This window comes from Monodelphis domestica, chromosome 3, assembly GCF_027887165.1.
Source record: "Monodelphis domestica isolate mMonDom1 chromosome 3, mMonDom1.pri, whole genome shotgun sequence".
In the NCBI taxonomy this organism is placed as follows: domain Eukaryota; kingdom Metazoa; phylum Chordata; class Mammalia; order Didelphimorphia; family Didelphidae; genus Monodelphis; species Monodelphis domestica.
Genome location: NC_077229.1, coordinates 260,182,566 through 260,205,164, shown reverse-complemented (window position 1 = coordinate 260,205,164; position 22,599 = coordinate 260,182,566). Strand labels below are relative to the sequence as shown.

The 22,599-nt window shown below is 36.5% G+C and overlaps 1 protein-coding gene across 1 annotated transcript; it reads left to right on the top strand.

Annotated features, from left to right (window-relative positions):
- The first annotated feature begins 16,965 nt into the window (after window positions 1-16,965).
- On the top strand, window positions 16,966-17,395 carry LOC100016386 (peptidyl-prolyl cis-trans isomerase-like 3). The gene is made up of 2 exons (XM_056820876.1): window positions 16,966-17,065; window positions 17,097-17,395. The coding sequence occupies exons 1-2, from the start codon at window positions 16,966-16,968 to the stop codon at window positions 17,393-17,395; spliced, it is 399 nt and encodes a 132-aa protein (XP_056676854.1).
- Window positions 17,396-22,599: the final 5,204 nt, after the last annotated feature.

The window sequence follows — 22,599 nt, the reverse complement described above, 5'->3', positions numbered from 1 at the left end:
CTGGTACAAATGTATAATTTAACAGATGAGGAAACCAAGGCTTAGAAAGGTGAAGCGATTAGTCCTGTGTCACACAGGTAGCAAATGAGAAGGTTAGAAAGAACCCTGAATCAGTAAAGAAATAGTCTGGTGAAGCAGTCACTTGGAAGGCAATTACATCACCTGCTAATGAAGCTCCCTCCTGTTCACATTTCCTCTTCTGTCTCTGCTGACCTTCAGCAAACTCTCCAGGGGAGCTCCAGACTGACTCTAGCAATTAACTGAGAAGATGGAAAAGCTGCTTCCAAGTGGGATGCTCATAAGAGATCCTTTGTAGCAGATGCACAATAATAACGATAACCAAGCAACAATTTTAAAGTTGCCGGATTTCTGAGATCTATTTTCAGCATCTCTAGTGGAGTTGCTCTAATGAGAAAATGGACTCCATGTACTTTGAAGGTCCACTGCTAATTTCAAGTTAGTTGTGAGGAAATCCATTTTGGTTCTCTTATAATTGCTTCCGTGTATATGCCCTGTGTTTAAACAATTCCTGATGAGGAAAAAGAAATTGAACGTTTGCCCCTAAATCTAGAGAGGAAGGAAAGCAGGGGTACCCAGGACAGTATAAAGTATTGAGAATTGGAAGACCTGTGTTCATAGGATCAGGAAATTTAGCTGGAAAAGATCTTATTCATCACCTCCACCATGGTTCAATAAAGGGAAAGGACAGGACTTGGAGTCTGGGAATCTGGGTTCCAATTTCTATTTTTTACTCTTTTTTATTCATTCACTCCTATTCCTCATTTTTAGAGGAAACTGAAGCTCAAAGTCACCCATTGGGGGATACAGGACCTCTGGATCCAAGCCCAGCACTATGTCACGAGCCTGTCACTGGATTTAGATACTTATATGGATCTAGGATCTCACCACTGTGGGTATTATTTCCATTGGTGCAAGAAGAAATTTCTCTCTGTTTTTCTACCCTGTACAATTCTGTTTCCATATATCCTCCATGGAGAATCTAATTATCATTCTAGAGGTCTTCCTCCATTTCTTTTAAAACCCTAAACTTCCAGTGGAGTAGTTAGACTACTCATCTTATTAACTGATCAGCTTACCTCCCTCTCTTGACATATGTGTCCTTGAAAGCATTTTTTATATTGTTTCTTGTAGTTATTGAGGGGCTTGATTCAAATCCTGCCTCTAACATTTAGTAGCTATATGATTATGGACAGGTCTTTTAATCTCCCTGTGCCCCAGTTTCTTCAACAGTAAACTGGAGAAGGAAATGGCAAAAAATTTCAGTTTATTTGCCAAGAAAACTCCAAATAGGGGAACAGCTGGGTGGTACAGTGGCTAGAGTAGCAGGACTAGAGTCAGGAAAACTCTTCTTGAGTTCAAATCTGACCTCAGATATTTACTAGCTGTGTGACCCTAGATGAGGCACTTAACTCTGCTTGCCTCCATTTCTTCATCCATACAATGAGCTGGAGAAGGAAATGGCAAATCACTCCAGCATCTCTGCCAAAAAAAAAACAAAACAAAACCAAATGAGATCATGAAGAGTCAGACACAACTGAAAAGGCACTAAACAATAGCAAGATGGAGAGAACACTAATAGTTTCTACCTCATTCTATTATTGTGAGAATCACATGAGATAATGTGTGTAAAGGACTTTGCAAACTTTAAAGTGCTATACAAATGCCAGTTAGTAGTAGTATCATTAATAAAAGGCTTCCACACACTTAAATTCTCTATAACTCTTAACATGGTCCTTCTGGACAACTCAGGGCCAAAATAATAGTATTATTCTATGATTCACTATCATATGGCATCATTGGAAAGATAATGAAGTCAAAAGGATTACTTTTGGAGCTCTGAACAGATCAAGATCATTGAAAGCACTCCAAGGTTTCCCAACTGTGATGTAGGTCAATCTCCCCTCCTATTAAACTCTGGGTCCAACTCACTGCTCATTGATAGCATTTCTCACACTGTAAACAAAAAAGAAAACCTAGTCTCTAGCTAGTCTTAAGTTTAACCAAGAAAGCCTTTCAATAACTCTGTCTCTCTCTCTCTCTTTATATACATATATAAATATATATACACATTTATATGAATAAATTTATTTATATCTATTTAATTTGTTTGCCACATTAAAGTTCCTAGGTTTCTCCCTCACTGCACTAGAGAAGAATTCATTTGACAAAAAGATAAATGTATATATAAAACTATGTCTTGCTTGTTATGTATATATAAAACTATGTCTTGCTTGTTTCCATTTATCAGTTCTTTCTCTGGAAGTGAACATACACAACTTATCCTTCAAATAATATTTATAATATTTCTATTGATATATATAGTCTGCCCTTTTCACTTTTCATAATTTCATGTAGCTCTTTCCATGTTTTTTTTCCAAAATTAACTTGCTTATCATTTCTTACAGTACAGTAGTAGTATTCCATCACAATCATATGTCACAAATTGTTTAGCCATTCTCTAATTGATAGCCCTCAATTTCCAGTTCTATGGTGCCACAAAGAGAATTACTATAATATTTTAGAGCATATCAGTTCTTTATCTTTTTCTCTGATCTCTTGGGAAACAAACCTAATATTTGTATTACTGGATCAAAGGACATATACACTTTTATAACTCCTTGAGCACAATTCTAGATTGTTCTCCAAAATGCTTGGATCAGCTCACAGTTCTACCAACAATGTATTCGTGTCCCCATTTTTCTACATCCTACTTCATTTTGCCCTTTTATCAGGACAATCTGATTGGTATGAGATAATTGAGAGTTGTTTTTTTTTATTTTGCTTTTCTCTAAGCAATAATTATTTAGATCATTTATTCAGATGATTATATATAAATTTGATTTCTTAATCCAAAAACCATTTATTCATTTCTATTGACCATTTATCTAATATTTGCATAAATTTGACAAAATTATCTCTATATTTTAGATATGTGACTTCTATCTGCTTATAAATTTTTTTTTCAGTTTTCTACTTTCCTTTTAATCTTGGCTACACTACTTTAATTTGTACAAAAACTTCCTAGTGTAATTAAAATTATGCATTTTACATCTCACTGCTTTCTATATCTTATATATTCATAAAATCTTCTCCTGTCCTTAAATCTAAAAGATATTCTGTTCCCTGTTTTTCTCATTTGTTTATGACATTTCCCTTTATGGTCATGCATCCATTTTTATCTTTTGATATATAGTATAAAATAATGGTCTATATCTAACCATACATATTTAAAATATTTTCAAATTAAACTTTACAGTCCTCATCTCAATCAATTGATATTGCCTCCTTTGAGTTAAAAGTGGCTCAAATCTGGACAATATTTGGATCCAAGCCAGATTTATGTGAATTATTTTTCACCATTATAAACTGGACCTACTTTCAACCCTTGGATTATCCTGGGATATTTGCGAAAAGAATAAAATGTAAGTTTGAATAGAGAATAAATGGAAAGTTAATGCAATAACCTTGGATTATTTCAGGAATTCTCTCTTCCCCCCTCCCTCTCTCCATATATCTATATCTACATATATATATACCACAAGCATGAATAAAAGTTGTATATTTGGACAAGTGAGAAAAATAAATTCAAATTGACAAAAAAAATGATGTGTCTACCATGTACAAGGCATTATAATAGATATTGGAGGAAGGGGAATTTCATATGGAAAGAAAATACAGTTACCCCTTTACCCACATTCTGAAGAATACCAAAGAAAATGCCAAGAATTTTTCTTTGGTTTGAATTGCAACCTAAAAGCAATTGGTTCTGGCATCTGGACTCAGAGCTTTCATGCTCTATTTCAAACCAGTAGCCAGTCAGCAAACTCAAGGTTGTAAGAGGAAGCTTATATCAAATTGATATGTACTTTAAGAAGCTAGTTGGATGTAGGATCAGAAGACACTGGCTGACCCAGCACTGATTCTGTGGGCCAGATGCTCCTGTCATCATTACCGCACTGCAGATCTCCAAAATTTGGGTATGTGTCAGCTGTGAGCAGGACAGGAGAGTGGGAGGGCTCCATGGGATTAATTAAGAATGTGCCCCATCTCCTTAAAAAGAGACAAACAGAAAGAGGAGTTGGGGAATAGCATGTAAACTCTCTCAATCTACTCTTCAGTTGATAAAATAACACTGCTTAAAGAGGAGTCCATCAGGTCAGAACCAAACATTTTTTCCAAAACTGTCTCCAAAAACACAGGAAATGAGCTGAAAGAATGAGTAAAGGAAACACAACTCTACTTTAAGAAGTTTTTATGATGATAAACCCAGAAGAAGAGAATGACTCCAAAATATCTACAAGCAAACTTTCAAAGGAAAACACTGCTTAAGCACAAGTTCAACTAGAATTCTTCGAAGAGATTAAGCAAGAATGGTTTGTTTGTTTTTTTAAACCCTTATCTTCCATCTAAGAGCAGTAAGAGCTACTAGGCAATGGAGTTTAAGTGGCTTGCCTAGGGTCAAATAGCTAGGAAATGTCTGAGTTCACATTTGAACCCAGGACTTCCCAACTTTGGGCCTAGCTCTCAGTCCACTGAGATACCAAGCTGCCCCCAATAATTTTTTTTAAAAGAAGAGTTTGGGGATAAAATGAGAGTGCTAGAGGGAAAAAAATGGAAAAGAAATGAGAGTTTTAGAAGAATTGGAAAAAGCAATAAAAGCTTGGCACAAGAGGTACAAAACTTTTCCCAAGCACCAAATTCTCTGAAAATTAGAAACAATTAAAAGCTAATAATTCTATGAAACAAAAAATACTAATAACAAATTAAAATGACATCAAATAATAAAAGAGAAGTGGAAGAAATAGAAATAAAAGAAAATTTAAGGTATCTTATAGCAAAAAAACAACAACGACAAAACCTAGAAATAGAGAGGAGAAATAAAGCATTGGTCTACCTAAATGTCATGTTAAAAAAAAAAAACCTAGACATCACATATAAAGAAATCTTAAAGAAAATTTTTCAGGTGTCATAGTACCAAAAGGTAAAGTGGAATAAAATTACCACTGGTCATTTTCTGAAACTCCAAAATGAAAACTCCCAGGAATGTTATAGCCAAAATCCAGAACTTCCAGGTGGGAAAAAATCCTATAAACAATCAGAAAGAAAAAAATTCAAGTACCAAGGAGCCAAAGTCAAGTCACACACAATTTAACCATCACCCCTATAATAAAGTAGAGAGTTTGAAATGCAATATTCCACGAGGCTCACAAAAATAATAACTTACCCAGAAAAACTGAGTATTATATTACCAGGGAGAATATGAATTTTTAATGAAATAAAGGACTTCCAAGCATTCTTGGTTAAAAAAAAAAAAGACCAGAACTTCATAGAAACAAAGAACAAGCAAGATTCAAGAGAAGCCAATAACGGAACAATCATATAGAACTAAATTAAAATGGGCTCCATTCTAAAATGGAGAGATGATACATGTGTCTGTAAAGTTGATTATGGATTACACATTATTGATTTGTACTTAAGAGTTTTGTTAATCATAATACTGTGAAGATTGGATTTAGCTATCTCCTGATTGTAACAATGAAGACACTCTTTTTAACAAAATCAGGAATATCTACACCCATACTTAAGAATTAAACATTCAGGAGGATGGCCTTTAACAGACATGTCCAGAAACAGATGGCAGACCCCTGAGCTGTCCTAACTAAAGCTAAGCTATCATTGGTACAAATGAGATGCAGGAAAATGATGTAAAACTGTCCATATATTTCACATCACTTCCTCTCTGTGGCCTCTTTCCCCAGAGATGTTGCTCTGGCTGGCAGCATGCTAAGAGTTCCAACATCTTGGTGTGATGGCAGCTATTTGTCTGGGTTTTGCCAATGAGTTTGCCCTTGAGCTAATTTGGGTTCAGGCATCTTAGCTGAGCCCTCTTGGAGTTCAGGCTGATTCCTTCCTCCTTTACTCTCCAAACTTTATCTTCCTAGAAGCCTCTAATCTTCCTCCAGGAGAAATCCTACACCTTTTCCCTCTCCCTTCTCCTTAATTTCTTTCCTGTATATTAATTAAAATCACCATAAATTTCCAACTGTCTTGGGTATTTTATTTGGGATATCCCATGGCAACCAATAATTAATATAGTTTAGGTCACAACACTAAAATTATTCTTTACAATACTAACCATTTTAATCAAACATTATTGTACAGATCTGACATCCCAAGATTTATCCCTTTGCTTTATTATATCTGCTTCCAGTGATAAGTTTGATGACAATCAAGTACATTGTTGGGACACATCTTCTTCATTAATAGACGTGTTGTTGTGGATTTTCAGTGGTTCGTTTCACTTCCTGATAATATAATCCTCCCTCCTTCAGTTTGCCTTCATATTCTATAATGTCTTGTCAACATGTCATCAGATTGACAAAGGCTAGCAGTCTGAAATTTCATAAAGAGGCTGTTTCTCCTCCTCCCATCATTCCAACTCCCCAAGAAGCACATCCTGAAATTACTTTTTCTGCTTTATTTCTCCATTGATTGTGGCCATATATAATAACATTTCTTGGTGTGATTTAACTTTCTCTTACTTAGTCAAGACCCCCACAGCAAAAGAACTCAGAAAAAGAAATAATTGTGTTTCAGTTTCTCCAAAGCTACCATATTTCCCTTCCTGTGCCTCATGTAGGCTCTGTAGTACCCAGTTCCCACTCCTGAGTCACTTGTTTTATTTAGAGCAGTACAATTTATCCAACCCACTTTCCCAACTTGGCACCATTTTTCTCCAGAGTCCAGCCAGAATGATGGCTCTAGATATTTGTTTTGAGACAAGGAGTTTCACCTTGATTCTGAAACAATCTCGAGGTAAATGATTTTTTTTTTCTTTCCTAGTAGGCCTTTCAGCAATGCCTAGAATAATGTTATTCTTCGGGGGACTTTCAGCTCTAGTGTTTTTAACCCAAAGATACTTTCCACAACTTTCTTTGGCCTTAAAATTCTTTAGAACTTTGTTTACTGTCCAAGGACGTGGGTTAGAAAAAGAGGAAAGCTTGCCATCGAAGCAATAGACATTCTTTCTGAATATTAAAGAGCTATATATATATATATATATATATATATATATATATATATATATATATATAAAGGGCTATATATATAAAAAGCTTAGCTACTTTTATTTTTTTAATTTATTTTTTTAAAACAATATTAACTTCTTTCTTCCCCCTGAATCCTATATATCCACGTTGAGGAAAAAAATCTGGGGAAGCCTGCTATTATCTCTTAAACATGAGCTTGCATGCAGCTTCCACACCAACTCCGTGGAGCTCATTTTGCTTCAGTGCTCATTTCTAGCCTGTCCTGTCTTTCTCAGATTTGCTCTATAGCAATCACTTCAGCTGGGCATATGTGGCACCTACCAAGACCAACGTTTGAATTCAGGGCATCAAAAGATCTGGAAGGGACCTCAGAAGCCATTTAATAAAATTCATTCAGTTGAAAGAGGAGGAAATTGTGACTGAGGGAGGTTAAATGACTTGTCTGAGGTCACATAGGTAGTAAGCAACAAAGGGAGATTAAGAACCCAGGTCTTCCAACCCCAGAGCTAGTGCTCTTTCCATTGGATCATACTACCTACCACACTGTTACCATTTCCACCATCCACCTGATTCTTATCTTAATAACTATATTTATTCATTAAGAGATTAGTTTTTAAAAAGAGCATCAGCCATGGAGTCAGTAAGACTCATCTTTCTGTATTCAAATATGGTCTTAGACACTTACTAGCTGTATAACCTTGGGCAAGTCACTTAATCCTGTTTTCCTCAGTTCCTCATCTGTAAAATGGAGACATGCTAGAGAAGGAAATGGCAAATCGCTCCAATATCTTTGCCAAGAAAACCCTAAATGGGATCACAAAGAGTCAGACACAACTGAAAAAACAACTGAACAACAATTGCTAAAAATAGAATACATATATTTAGGTTTTTAAAAAAGAACAGTAACTTTTAAATCTAAATTTTTTTCTTCAATTCCCAATAAGGGCTATACATTTGCTTTTTAGTATAAAAGGTACTTTTTTCCTAGCTAGGTATGGGAAAGAATTTCTCTGACATTCTCTGTGCAGTGCTCCACTTTGGATCTTCATATCTTTCTCTGATATTCATTTTTCATTTAACTATCTCTGTGATCTTGGACACATCACTTAAATGTCTGTTTCCTCATCTGAAAAAGGAAGATAATAAAGTACCTTCCTCCCAGGATTGTTGTGATCAAATGAGGTAATAATTATAAAGTGTAAGCCAAGTCACTTAGCTTCATGAAACATCAGTTTTCCCACCTCAGTTATCATGAAGAAAGTATTATGAAAAACTTCAAATGCTATAAAAATGTGAGTTATTGTTATAATAATAATAACTGTTGCTCCCATGAAGATGTTCCATTGGCCCTGACATCACCTTCCCGACAGTTACAGGAAATAATGATCTGTCTGTGAAAGAAACAGAAATATGCCCTCTCTTCCATAATCAACTTTCCAGAGTTGGACAGACCAGTGGAGTTTTGTATTCATTCGACTGTATTTGCTCTGTAAATAACATAAGGAGAATTATGTTTATTTGATTTACTCTAATCAAAACAGAACCTATTGAACATAACAGACTCCTCAAAAGTAAGATATGTTTTTCTTTTTTTTGTCTTTGAATCTCTAGGTGACTTTAAGTAATATGATATTGTAGACAGAGCCTTAGATTTGGAGTCAGGAGGGCCTGGGTTTGAATCCTTCCTCAGATATTTAATTGTCATGTTGCCCTGATCAAATCATTTTGCCTCTCTTGGCTTCAGTTTCCCCATCTGTAAAATGAGGAAGTTTTAACTTATTTACTTCCAAGATCCCTTCCAGGTCTAAATCTATTTCTTCCACAAAATAAAAGCTAAACTCAGTTTAGATCTTCCAGCATTAAATTTAAATGATTGTAAATAGCACTTGATAAATACTTGAATTTAATTAAATTTATCTATGAGAAATCAACTACAAAAATGGACTGTTTTATTTTTCTTACTTAAATACTGCAATTCAGAAAATAGTGAGCTTTTCCTGTAGACTCTCATGGACATGTGGCATTCTAAATATGACCTGGATTGATATTCTCTCATTAATATTATTTGGCCCAAGTATGCTCACACCCAACACTTTCCTTTCCAATATCTCTCTCCAGAGAGCAGCTGATCAAGGATAGTACCCCCAGGAATTCACTGAGAACTCTGCTTGGCACCAGAACTCTCAGCCCTGCCATCTGCCCATATAATAGATCATGCCTACTCACTGAGAAGGCTTATTCTGATATTTCTGTGGACCTATGATCTCTCTTTATCAGGGACTTTCTTCCCAACAGTACAGATTGCAATCTACTCATTCCTTGTTATGTCCTATATTATTTCTCCATATCCTCACTTAAATCCTCCATGGAGGAACCATCCAACAAGCTAAGCACCTTCTTCTTGGTCTTTTGACATCATGTGGCTAACAGTAGAACACACAGGCTGGTCATTCCTGACTCTTGCCATAAAATCATCCTGTCACCTTTTTTATTTTAATAAAAATAGTTTTTGGATAATATTGTTTATGCCACTTTTGTTGTTCACTATTATATTGATTGTATTCCATAGTCTACTCATGCCCAATGTCCTTTGGTAACCTGAAAGTTTAATTCTTCAGAAACTATTATTCTATATTTTGAAACTAAATAGAATCTCCAAGAAAACATCATTAAAAAAGATATATTTTTACACTAATACCCAATTTGTAGATCTGTGAATTGGTCCAATCATTTAGACCTAGAGATCCCATTGTTCAGCCTATATTCCAAAGAAAGGATCCACCTATACTAAAATACTTATAGCAGTTCTTTTTGTAGTAGGAAAGAACTGGGAATAAAGCATATCCCCCTCAACTGGGGAGTGGTTAAACAAGTTGTAGCATATATATATATAAAATAGACTATTGCTGCACTGAATGAAACAGTAAATATTATAAATGCAGAGAATTATTGAAAGAGCTATATAAACTGATACAGAGAGAAGTAAGCATAATCCAAAAACCAATAGACACACAATGGCTACAATACTGTAAATGAAAAGAACAATTACAACTGTAACCAAGGAAATGAAACTGAGTGCTATAAAAGTGTAATGATCAACAGCCTGTGTAATTGGAAATCTGTTACCCTAAAAAAGAACTACATTTCCTGGGAGCCCACTGACTTCCTGTCATTATGTACTACCTGTAGTCAGGGGATATTCGGCAGTGACATGGAGAGCCTCTTTACGTACTGTCACAAGCATGGTGGTGTTAAGTGGGGTTTTAACAGTCATGGTCACGTGGTTTTTATTTTGTATCCCTTGTAGTAGGTATGCCAAACTACTGGGATTAGCGAAATCAAAATCTTCTTTTTCCTCCTCTGTGGGACAACTTGTCTGGGCATTGTCCTTTCTGGTCTTTTCAATGAATTGTCTGTGCTCATGGGGGCTAAATAATTTTAATAAAAGAAAATCTGAATCCTGAAAATCTGGGTCAAAAATTTTAAAGGCCCTTTTTAGCTCCTTGAGTGCTTGGTAAGGTTCATTTAAAAATTTTGGAAATCTGTGTTTTATTAAATCCAATTCCTGGGTGGAAAATGGTTTGTGATTTTGGAATGAACCACACCAGCTGAGTCTGAAATCTTTGCAATATCCCTAAGAGGCAGGAAATTTGGTTTCTGTATCTTCCTTAGTTTTTCCCTCTGCTCCTTTCTTATTCTGGTCCTTTGATTTCTTGTCTTTGTCTTTGTTTTCTTTATCTACCAGCACTGTTGTCTTTTTCCCATTCCCATCTTGAACCTGTCCTTTTTCTTGCTTGACTAGATATTCCACACACATCTTCCTGACCAGTTTTTCTAAGTTGTTTTCTACTACTAGAATCTGGGCTGCCTTCTTAGGTGTCACAAATTTGAGGATATTCCTGATGTATGTTAGTGTCTGGATTGCTGCCATGGCAAATACATAAGCTTGTTTGATTATTTGCCATACCACTGTGTTATTTGTAAATGGCATGGTTATTATGAATGCAGTTGAGTTAGCTATCATTCCTATAGTGTCGATCACCACACCAGTAACTGCACTGTATAAAATATTGTAAATCCAGTAGCAGGAAAAAGCAGTCAATAGCATAATTCCACACACTATTTGCAGCAGCATCTTTTCACTTTAATCTATATCCCTTAGCCTGTGGTGGGTCAGACTTTTCTTGGGGTGCCAAATTGTAGTAGATATGTATATTAGAGGAATTATGGTAATGGGGAAATGTTAGAGAGGTAACACCTGGAAAAAAGCCAGGGATCTTGAGCCCCTCCCCCTACCCTACTTCCTATTCCCTTTCAGTTGTCTTGGAAATATTCTCCTCACTGATGGTAAATTTGAAGATTTCCCCTAATAACCAAATCTCACAATCATATCCTTCAATTAAAAGGTCTTTTATTCTTTGGGTAGAGGAGGGAAAGAGAAGGAAGGGGTGAGAGGAAAATTGGTCTCCCTAAATTTTCTAAGTTATTCTGTTGATTAAAGAATTCAAGATATATTCAAATTCAGGAAACAAAATTATCTTTCCTAAGAGGAGATATTGACAGCAAATGCTGACAGGTTTCTTTTCAGCTAAAACCCAAAAGTCTTTTCAGCACACAGTCTAATGGATAAGGCAATAGCTAGAGAGTAATCAATCTTCCGCCTTCTGGTCCAATAGCCAGAGAAGAAATTCCTCTCAGCCAGCTCCAAGTCTCCCCATCTCAGTTGATTGGGGCTTCACAAAGTTCTGAGCTCCTTTTCTTTTTGTAGATGCATTTATCACTTCTCAAAATCTTAATTTACACCCTTTTATTCTTTTATTTCTAATGATCATTAATAAATCTCCTAAAATATATATTTTTCACATTAATTTTAATTTTTACAAGCCCCAAATAAGAGATATATGATTACACCACCTTCCTTTCTTTGCAAGATGTTTGAGAACTGTGGGTGTGAAACTCTGCTTATAACATTAGGCCTAGTTGATGTATTTGTTACTTTTGCTGAGCTGTTTTTATTTTTTTCTTTGCAACAAGCTTAGAAATAGTTCTTCCACATGTATCCTATAGGGACTAGGAGGTTGGTATATGCTGTGCATCCATTAATTGATAATCATAACAGCATTTTCCTTCCTCTAATTACCCCTGGTTCATTTCCTTATTAATTTGAAATTATAGAATATGATTATTCATAAGACTATAAACTAAGGCAATCAGAATAATCATTGGTATTCTCTTATAAATTAATAGAAGTTACACTCTCTCCTCATCACTTAATCAATTCTCCCTAAGCCCCTCCCCTAGTTTATAAATAAATTAGAGAAATCTCTTTTCCCACAAGTTTTCTCTCTACTTTCTCTTTCGGCCCCTCTCCCAAACTTCCTAGTTTCATAGGCTTAAATTAACATAAATTTAGCTGGATAAATAATTTATTAATAATGTATCAAATAATGTAACAATATATTTAGATTTCCCACCAAAGTATCATCAGTGAAAAGATCATAATAAATTACCTCTAACTAAGAAATGCAATGCTATCTTTACAGACTTTGGAATCATGATCTCATCATTTATCACTCTTGTGAATTTCAAAACTACTCAACCCTGTTCAAACCATTCTTTAGAAGATGGGATTTGGCTATTTCCTGATCAATAACAATGGAGATACTTGGAATGACAGAATCAGGTCTTGGAAACTACAATCTCCACCCTACTCAGGATAACAGGATTTAGGAAGGGCTACAGCAAAGCTCAAGATTTAATTATTTGAGAATATGACCTTCAACAGACATGTGCAAAGGGGACAGACCTCTGAGTGGTCCTGGGTTAAGCTAGAGCCACCATTGGCACAAGGGAGACACAGGAAGTGAGGTAGAGGACAGCTGAGGAGTCTGGGGACTTCCTGTGTGGAGGAAGGAGGTTGTTGGAGGCTGGTGGCTTGGAGTGGAGGCCCTGAGACTGGCTATCCAAGGCCTTGGGCCTTGGGCCCAACCTAAGCAGAGGGGTATTTAAGCCCTATTCCCTTCTCTCCCCTTTCTTTCTTTCTCTCTCTCTCTCTCTCATACCTTTCTTCCTCCTGTTAGTAATAAAAAAAAAAATTCCATAAAAGGTTGACTGCTGACTTGAGTTTTCATTTAGGAATTACATAGCTGAATTCCTTGGTGACCTTAAATTAATATATATCAGTCTTTTAAAGTGATTTCCATATCACACCTTAAGACTGACAGTCAAAGTTTCTCAAGATTTTTTTTTTTCAGGATCCTCAGGACTTTCTCGTTAGAATAAAGAGGGAGTATGACATATTGAATAGTGTGAAGGACTTTGAGTCAGGAAGATTTGGTTCAAATCCTGGCTCTAATACTTGGGACCTATGTGAAATTGGACACATCGTTTGATCTGATTTCTGATTTTCAGTTCCTTCATCAATTAAAAAAGGAATTGTACAAAATGGCTTCTAAGGTCTCTTCCTGCTCTAAATCTATGATATTCTCCATATCAGATATTGACATGGTAAAAGTTAAAATCAGTTCTATAAAAATGTCTCCAGTCTCAGTTTCTCAGGAAAGAAATTCTCTTAATCCTTGTTGCATATTTCATCTAACTCATTATGATAGTTAATCCTCTCCAGGATGATAGTTTTAAAAAAGCTCCCTGAGATTTTATTCTTTTTCTCTTAAAGATAAGAGGGCAGCTGGGTCGTTCAGTGAATTAAGAGTCATGCCTAGAGATGGGAGGTCCTTGGTTCAAATTTGACTTCAGATACTTCCTAGCTATCTGGGCAAGTCACTTAAGCCACATTGCTTAGCTCTTACCACTCTTCTGCCTTGGAACAGTACTCCAGGGTTTGGTACAATCTGCACCAAGTCATGTGAAAACAGGAGCATATGAAGGAATTCACTCTTCCACCTTGGCCACCTTCATGACAGTGAAAAATACTCTGAAAAAAAAATATGCCTTCCTGTTTTAGACCTTGCTTGATATGAATAATCAAATTGTCATATAACAAAGTTCTTTCAAGGAATCATGTGTAATTTTGACATATTATCTGGGAAATACTTGCTAGAGAAGAAGTCATAATGGGAACATTCTGCTCTGCTGAATCAAGTTCCTTTTACATATTGTAAAGATTAAAATTAGGGGAGACTGAGGCAGGTAGAAATTAGTTACTCTCTGCAAGGAGTATTATATTTTTAGAGATTTATTAAAGGTTAACGATGAAAGAAAATACAGAATAAGAAACACGTGCCTAGGCCAGAGAGGCCTCGACAAGACCCCACCTACATTATGGAAAGAGCCACTTCTGCTCCAAAACGGAAGTCCAAAAAGAGACCACAAAAGCCTTTGCAATCAGGTTAAATCCCTTCTCGATCTCGGCCCACCTGAGAATTCAGTGAGATTAGAGACCATTCTGGGAGCTAGCAAGGATTCCTGGGGAATGGAGTCCAGAGTTCAAATCTCAATTTTACAATATTCAACAAATATGAGCTCATTGGGATGTTACTTTATTTATTAGTCAATTGTGGGACTATGAAGTTGTTTACTTATAGAATATTATTTGCAAAAATGTCTTTCCTTTTTTCTATCTTAATCAAAAATGTTTTCAAAAAATAAGTTAAACCCACAAAGATTTTTGTAGAGATGAGAAAATAAGTATTCAGGCCAAGAGTTACTGGTTTTTTCTTAAATGCCTGTTCTTTCTTGCTCTCAACGTCTTTATTTCTCCAAATGTTTGATATCCTCATCTTTTTCAAGTATCTTAAAAACTGAAATTTTAACTCCCTCAAAATTATGTCATCTCCAGTAGGGAACCTTCTCTATGTGTATAATTGATCTACCATACCTCCTTTTCTTATACTTTTCTTTAGTACCACTTCAACTTCTTCATACAGAACACTGGAAATTGTGATGCTAGAGTCCAGATTTAGTGGCTTTATCATCATTATTTTAGATAATAATTTATTACAGATATCTATTTTTAATTACTGAAGTTGCATGCTGGGAGCAAAGATGGTGGAGTAAAGGGTGGTTTGCTCCCTTCACCCTTCCCTCCCTTCGCCTCTCCCTACCCCCCATACACAAGCAAAAGAAAATAATTACTTCACAACAAAGGAGAGTTGGAGGAATTCATCTCACTGGGGTACAAGGGAGCAAAGAGGGGATCTGGAATTACAAAAACCTACTCACTCCCAAGTGGCAGCAGAGCGCCTAAGGCACCAAAGCTTGAGTCAGGGACCTGTCCAGCCTAGGCCACTACACCAAGGCAAGGAAGCAGCAAAGCAGGGACCAGACAATGCAGCAAAACAGCAGAGGAAGTAGTAGCACAGGGTGCTGAATATAGCCAAACAAAACCTGCAAACATCCCCAGAACAAGCCAATAGGCCCATCTCCTCAAAAGACACATGTGTCCAACCCCAAGTACCAGAGAAGAGTACTCTACCAGGTTGGGGTGCTATAACATCAACCCTAGGAACAGAGAAGAACCCCAACAGATAGATAACAGGAAAAAATACTAGAAAAATGAGCAAATTACTCCCACTTTAGTGACCTGAAATTTCTTATCACATAACATAAGAATTTAACTTTTTGTGAGGTTATTCAATGTTTTCCCATGTTCATTACTTTTTTACTCTCTTCCCAAAGAAATATTTATGACATAAATCTATGAAAATAATGAGTCTATAAGTCTTTGTCTCTAATTTCTTACTCTTGAGCCCTATTTTCATTTTTTTTGCCATTTTCCCTTTGTCCACCTTTGTATTAAAGTCACCAAGAAGTAAAGTATATCTTAATTTAATTTGGAAGGTATAAATAGTTTTTCATGAAATTTATTCATAAAATCTCTTCATCTATCTATCTTCAGCAATAGATGTCAGTGCATGAAATATAATTTTTTTAAACCCTTACCTTCCACATATACAACACTATGTATTACCACATGTAATAACACAGAAGAGTGGGACAGGCTAGGTAATGGAGGTTAAGTGACTTGCCCAGGGTCACACAGCTGGTAAGTATCTGAGGCCATATTAGAACCCAGGACTTCCCATCTATAAGCCTGGCTCTCAATCCACTGAGTCACCTAGCTGCCTCTCTTTTTTGAGATATAGTTTTAGTTATAATTTTGAGATATAATTATTTTAATGATCTTTTAAAAAACTCTCATCATGGAGGCAGCTGGGTGGCTTAGTAGATTGAGAGCCACACCTAGAGATGGGAGGCCCTAGGTTCAAATCTGGTCTCAGACACTTCCCAGCTGTGTGACCCTGGGCAAGTCACTTGACCCCATTGCCTAGTCCTTACCACTCTTCTGCCTTGGAACCAATACAGAGTATTGATTCCAAGTCAGAAGGTAAGGGTTTTTTTAAAAAATTCTCATCATGAGTGTTGCAAGAGAAATGATAAAATTTCCCATGAAATGTTGTCTCTCATTTTGGGACACATGGAAAAAACAATGTGAACTGTCTCCCATATAGCCACAATTTCCTTTAATCCTCTGATTGTACTTATAGCAAGAATTTCAATATTGATTTCATTCATTTCCCTTAGTGAAGTTTCCATTCTGTCATTGGATAAGAATCTCACATTTAAAAACCTAATAGTAATAGATATTTATAGTTGATCTAAAAACTGTAGAGTTCTTAATTTCTTCTGTCCTCTTTTCCATCACTCTTCCTGTTACTATAGAATCAGAAGGTGGCAACCCAGTTCTGAGGGTCATTTTGTATTTTTTGTTTCATAGGTTTTTAGGACTAAATAATTCATTACTAAAGATACCTACTAGTTCTACTGCCTACCAGAGCCTTTTCACACTTAGCCAAGATGGTCCTCAGAAAGCAGATTTGGGAAGCCTAGAGCAATAGACTTTCTTTTGGACTGCCTGAAATTCCCTACTAGCAGGATGTCTGTGACACTAAACACAGATGTTGGTGATATTAAAACACAAGTCTTCTTTGAGCAGACACCCAAGTCATGTGAAAATTTCTTGTTTCTTTGTGCTAGTAATTACAACTAGAGGAGTATATTTCACAGAAATAGCAGTCATTTCATGGTTCCAACAGGAGAGAGATCTAATAGGTTCTGGGAAAGGAGGCAACAGCATCAGGGGCAGGAAATTTGAATATGAATACAGGAACTACCTTACAGGAGGAGTTACAACCATAGCTAATCATGACCCAAATACCAATGGATCACAGTTCTTCATTACTTATGGCAAGCAGCTTCATTTGGATACAAAGTACGCAGTGTTTGAAAAGGTAGTAGATGATCTAGAGGCTTTGGATGAACTACAGAAGATCCCAGTAAATGAAAAAAATATTTTAGTCTCTTAATAATGTACACATTAAAGATATTACCATTCATGCCAGCCCATTTGCTCCATAGTTATAATGTACCGGGACAAAATTTTGTCAAGCTGAATACAGAAAACGCCTCAGTCTTGTTCATTCTGTCTTCATTATGCCACAGACTATATCTTTATTTGTTTACCAGTGAGGTCTTAGTTTGGTTGTACCCAAGGGTAGCATTATGGACCTTTCACACCAACTCCGCAAAACCTGTCCACTGTGAAACAATAGAAGGAAAAAAAAAAGCTGATCCAGAACAGTACAGCACACCATGACCCCAAGCTTATTACTTTTCTATCACTAGCAAATATTTATGAGAACAATTCCATGCTTCCTTCATGACAGTATGTGAAAAAAGTCTCATTTTCAGAAGTTATATACCACAGAAAAATATCTCCAGTGTCATAATATAGTGTGATAGTGGATTTGTTGCTTTAAAAAAAAAACCAATAAAGCAAATCTATATAACTTGGGGGGAAGGGAGAAAGCATATTTGGACTAATGCTAAAACTATACTTGAAATCTTCTAGTTTGATAGAACCTACCTGAACCTGTATAACTTTCAAGAACCCAGGATCTACATGCCACAGTGAAGTAGCAGACTACAACTTTATGGAGGAGAAAGCTAGGAGCGAAAATACCCAAAATGTCCAACACTAAAAATCTATTTGATTTTTAATAGAATATTTGGAAGAAAATAACAAAATATTTGGGAGAAAAAGGGGATATGTCCTTTATTTTCCTTTATTTTATAAGTGGAGATGATACTACCAACCCATGGCCCAGGTATGAGTTTTGAATTATTTTTCCAGGAGGAGGAGTGTTAGAGTGATGGATGAATGAATGAATGAATGAAATAGAATTTATTAACAATTACTATGTATCAAGCACTGTGCTAAGCACCAGGGCCACAAATTTTTAAAAGCTAGCCATCCTCTCAATAGATCTCCCTTGTGACTAATGATATGTAGTTATAAGATGAGTTGGAAATCCAGGACAGCTCTGAGGGACTTATGACAACGAATGGTCTCTACTTCCAGAGAAAGAACTATTGGAGTCAGAATGCAGATGAAAGCATATGATTTTTCACTTGTTTATTTGAGTGTATGTTTTGGGGTTTGGGTTTTATATGATTATTCGCTTACAAAAATTAACAATATGGAAATATGTTATGCATATTGATACATTGCTTGCCACTATCAGGATGGGAAAAGCAAGGGAGGGGAGGGAGACAAATTCAATCATATAATTTTGGAAAACCTACATGAAAATTTGTTAATACATGTAATTGGTAAATAGATTAATAAGAATAAAAATAATTAAAATAAATAAAAATAAGATGAGCTGGAGGCTTTGTTTTTGGTTGTCTACATATGCAAAGTATTTTAAAAATTTGCAAAGCAGTGTATCTGATTTGAGGGGTTAGAGATGGGATCTGTGATCAGGGAAGAGAAGGAAACTAACTGATCCACAAAGAGCCCTTGCTCTGGGCTTTAATCAAGCATCCTGACTCACTAAACAAAATGAAAGCCAGCTCCTTTTGTCACAGATCTTTTCTGTGTCCCTGCCCTTTGGGACAATGTGGATTTCTTCTACACAAAACAGCTCACTGCTCCTTGAATCAGGATCTCATTGAAAGTCATGCCAAAGACTCCCATGAGCAAACTGCTCTAATATTTCAATTCAAATCTGAGAGAAGAAGGAAGTGGATATAACTACAAACTAATGGATGTGGTGCAGTCTCAGCAACAGCAACAATGAATTGCTGAGTTCCTGTAATCAAATCACGTCTATGTTTCATATTTAAAATCCTGTGCAGGAATATGTTTCCAGAGGAGAAAAACAAGAAATCTCCATTTTCTCCTGGCTTTCTGTCTAAATTCTAACTCCAGAGGAGCATAGTATTAATAAGACTGCAGTCCCATCCTCTCCGCTGCAGCACATAAAAGCTGCCATTGCGTTGATTGGTTATTCTCTTGAGGCTGTAGCCGACCCTAGTCCACCCCCACCACCTCTTGGGGTTTACAGCTAACTGCAGACACTGGTGCCTTCTCAAGAAATGTCTTTCCCATTTTTATTCTCACAGTTCAGTGCTTGTGGTCAGTGGAAAAGACATGGAGGAGGTTCATGCGCAAGGCAGACACAGTTCATCCCTAATGGCAAGCTCTTAAGCACATCTTGGAACATTCAGCCAATATTCTAAAGCCAATTCCATTTGATGGATAGCCACGATGCAAGACAGTCTTACATAAAGGCTTTAACATCCGCAATTTGCCAGGAAAGTGACGCTCAGAAGAAAAGCGTCACGATGATCCCCTCTGCTAGGGAGGAGGGATGAAGCTTAGTCATGGATGATTAGCTATGGAGCTCCCAGGGGAAATATGGGGACTGTCATCATTGCTGAGGTCTTCTTACGTACACTCGGTGTCTAAGGACCCTAAGCATCACGGAGCTAAACCAGAGACCATACAAAATCCCAAGGGAATGGGGAGGGTGGGGGACTCAGAAATGTCGCACAGCTCCTGATCGCCTTCCTCAGAGGTGCGGGATTCAGAACCACACACAGGAACATAGAGAATAAGGGGAGAGAAAGCAGACCTCCACAGCCAATACGGACAAGCTTCTCAGAGCCCTCCTTGACTATTCGCTCCCATTCTCTTCCACGCACGGCACTGAGAACCTTGAAAAGATAAACTTGTCTGACACAAGCCAGTATCCCAGCCCTGAACACAACACTAATTTATTATCAGTACCTGTTGTTTCCATTAACAGCTTACTAGATAGTGGATAGGCATAGTGGATAGAGCCCTGGACCTAGAATCAGTTCAAATCCAGCCATAGACACTAAGTTTTGCTGCTCTGGATATCATTTAACTTCTATCTGCCCCTCTTGCAAAATGGGGCTAATAAAAGCCTCTTACCACTAAGGGATTTTGTGAAGATAAAATGAGATATCTGTAAAGCGCTTTGCAAACATGAAAGCACTATATAATTATTATTATTATGTCGGGGGTCCCTGAAATTCATCTCTGGTATTGGAAACGAGCTGAATTCATTGCTAACAATAAGTCAGCATTCTATGTTTATGTTCTTGTTATGACATGGTGGTATAGATAGAATACTAGACTTGGAATTGGGAAGATTTGAGTTCAAATCCAGCCTCAGACACCTAATCACTGAGTGACCCTGGGCAAATCACTTAAATTCTGTTTACTTCAGTTTCCTCAGCTATAAAATGAGTATAATAATAGTACTCACCTTCCAGGATTTTTGTGAAGCTCCAATGAGATATTTGTAAAGTGCTTAGCACAGGGCATGGCCTATGGTAGGAGCTTAATAAATGCTTGTTTCCTGCCCCCCTCCCATTATTTATTATTGTTATTCTTACAGTACTATTTATGAAGTCACCATACCTAATAATTTATGTCAGTTTTTCTACAACCAGAAATCCAGATCTCAGGTTGTCTCAAGTCCCTGACCCCCCTGTATAAGGAAGACCACAATGGTTTCCTTCAACCCCTCTTCTCTCCATCAACACGACATCAGACTTTTAGGTGATTTTAAAAGGGAATTTACTATGGAGAATTATGAAAGAAAATAAAGTGGGAGATAACAGCTAGAAAAGTTAATAGTTTACAAAAATAGTCCAAAGTAGATACAAGTCAATTACCTATTTTCTTTATCTCTTTTTGACCTAACTTTCTTCTTCTTAATTTCAACTTTGATATTAATTCAGTCCTTTTCCAGTGCTAAGAAATTGGCTAGTCTCAGCTATATTCTATGACCCTTGAAAATCTGTTTTTACCAGAAAAGAAGTCTAGAAAGAAACACAAATTAATAAAACATTACTATTACATTACATCGGTTTACACTTTTAATGAATATCCATATATAATCTCATTTATCCCTTGCATATCAGAATGTGTTTTTGATGGTTAAATTCATAATAGAGAAAAATTAATTAAAAATTTGTTTTTCCAGTGTCTAATATAGCGTGCAAGATTCTAAAGTTTTAGCAAGAGATTCTTTTCTTCAATAACTAGCCCCCTATATCTCTAACATCTTATCTCTGTGGTTGTTTAAGCAATGGCCAGGGAAGTCCTTTCTTTCCCCTTCACTTCCCAAACTGCCATTGAGAAAGACCTCTTCTTTAATTACCAATTATAGATCACAATTATATATTTCAATATTCTGTAAGTGCATGATAATATTGATAAATATTCCCTATACCAGGAGTCACCATCCATCTGTATTTTTTCATTCTATAAAAGTATTGTCTATGTTTTCCCATTAGAGGATCTATACCTCTAAATGAGCCTCCCTCACAAAAATTACCATGTTCCCATGTTGCTTTGGAACTAGAGAGTCTTTCCCACTGGGGAAAACTTCCTATCTTAGGAAATCATGACCATGGAATGTAAAGATGTCTCTGAGTGCAGAAGCTTTTAAAAAAGATAATAATAATAGCTAACATTTATATAGACTTTACTACATACGAGACACTGTGCTAAGCATTGTAAAATTATCTTAATTGATTCTCACAAAAACTCTAGAACGTAGGTACTATTATTATCCTTATTTTGCAGATGAAGAAACTAAAGCAACTAAACTAAAGAAACAAAAGTGACTTGCCTAGCTAGTATCTTAAGCCAGCTTTGAACTCAAGTCTTCCTGATTTCTGGGAAAAGTTAGCAGCTAGAGAGTTAGAGAGATAAGGAAAAATGGTCCTGGGCTGAAGACAGAGTCTTTCCCAAGATACCAGGGAAAGGGGTGTCAAAACCAAGAAAAGAGAAAAAAGGAAATGCAGGATGAGTCTTTGGTAAAAGCAATCACAGGAGTCTTGACCCATAGTTGTGTGTTGATCATACTTATGCTAGTGGGTCCCTGATAGAAGTGACAATAGGTTTTCACCTTTGAGAGGCTTTCCATTCAGCTTTAATTCCTTCTAAAGAAGTTACCTGTGCAGTGGTCCAAAGCTAATCAATATCTGTTGTAAGGGTTCCTACGTCCTTCCATGACTAACTGAACTATCTCCTCTTGCAATGAGTTGGGAAGTGTTGAGACTGCCTGTAAACTGGAACAATCATTTTTCCCATTATGCAAAAAAGGCAAGGAGAAGAGAGCAGAACTGTATTTGCACCCAAGAACCAAAAGAAACTTTCCAGATTAATGGTGGGAGTTTTTATTGC

Bases quoted from the DNA above. Each gene is read 5' to 3' on its own strand.
- LOC100016386 (XM_056820876.1), top strand. From the start codon at position 16,966: ATGTCTGTGACACTAAACACAGATGTTGGTGATATTAAAACACAAGTC. The intron at 17,066-17,096 runs GTAATTACAACT...TATATTTCACAG, and splicing joins TTTCTTGTTTCTTTGTGCTA to AAATAGCAGTCATTTCATGG.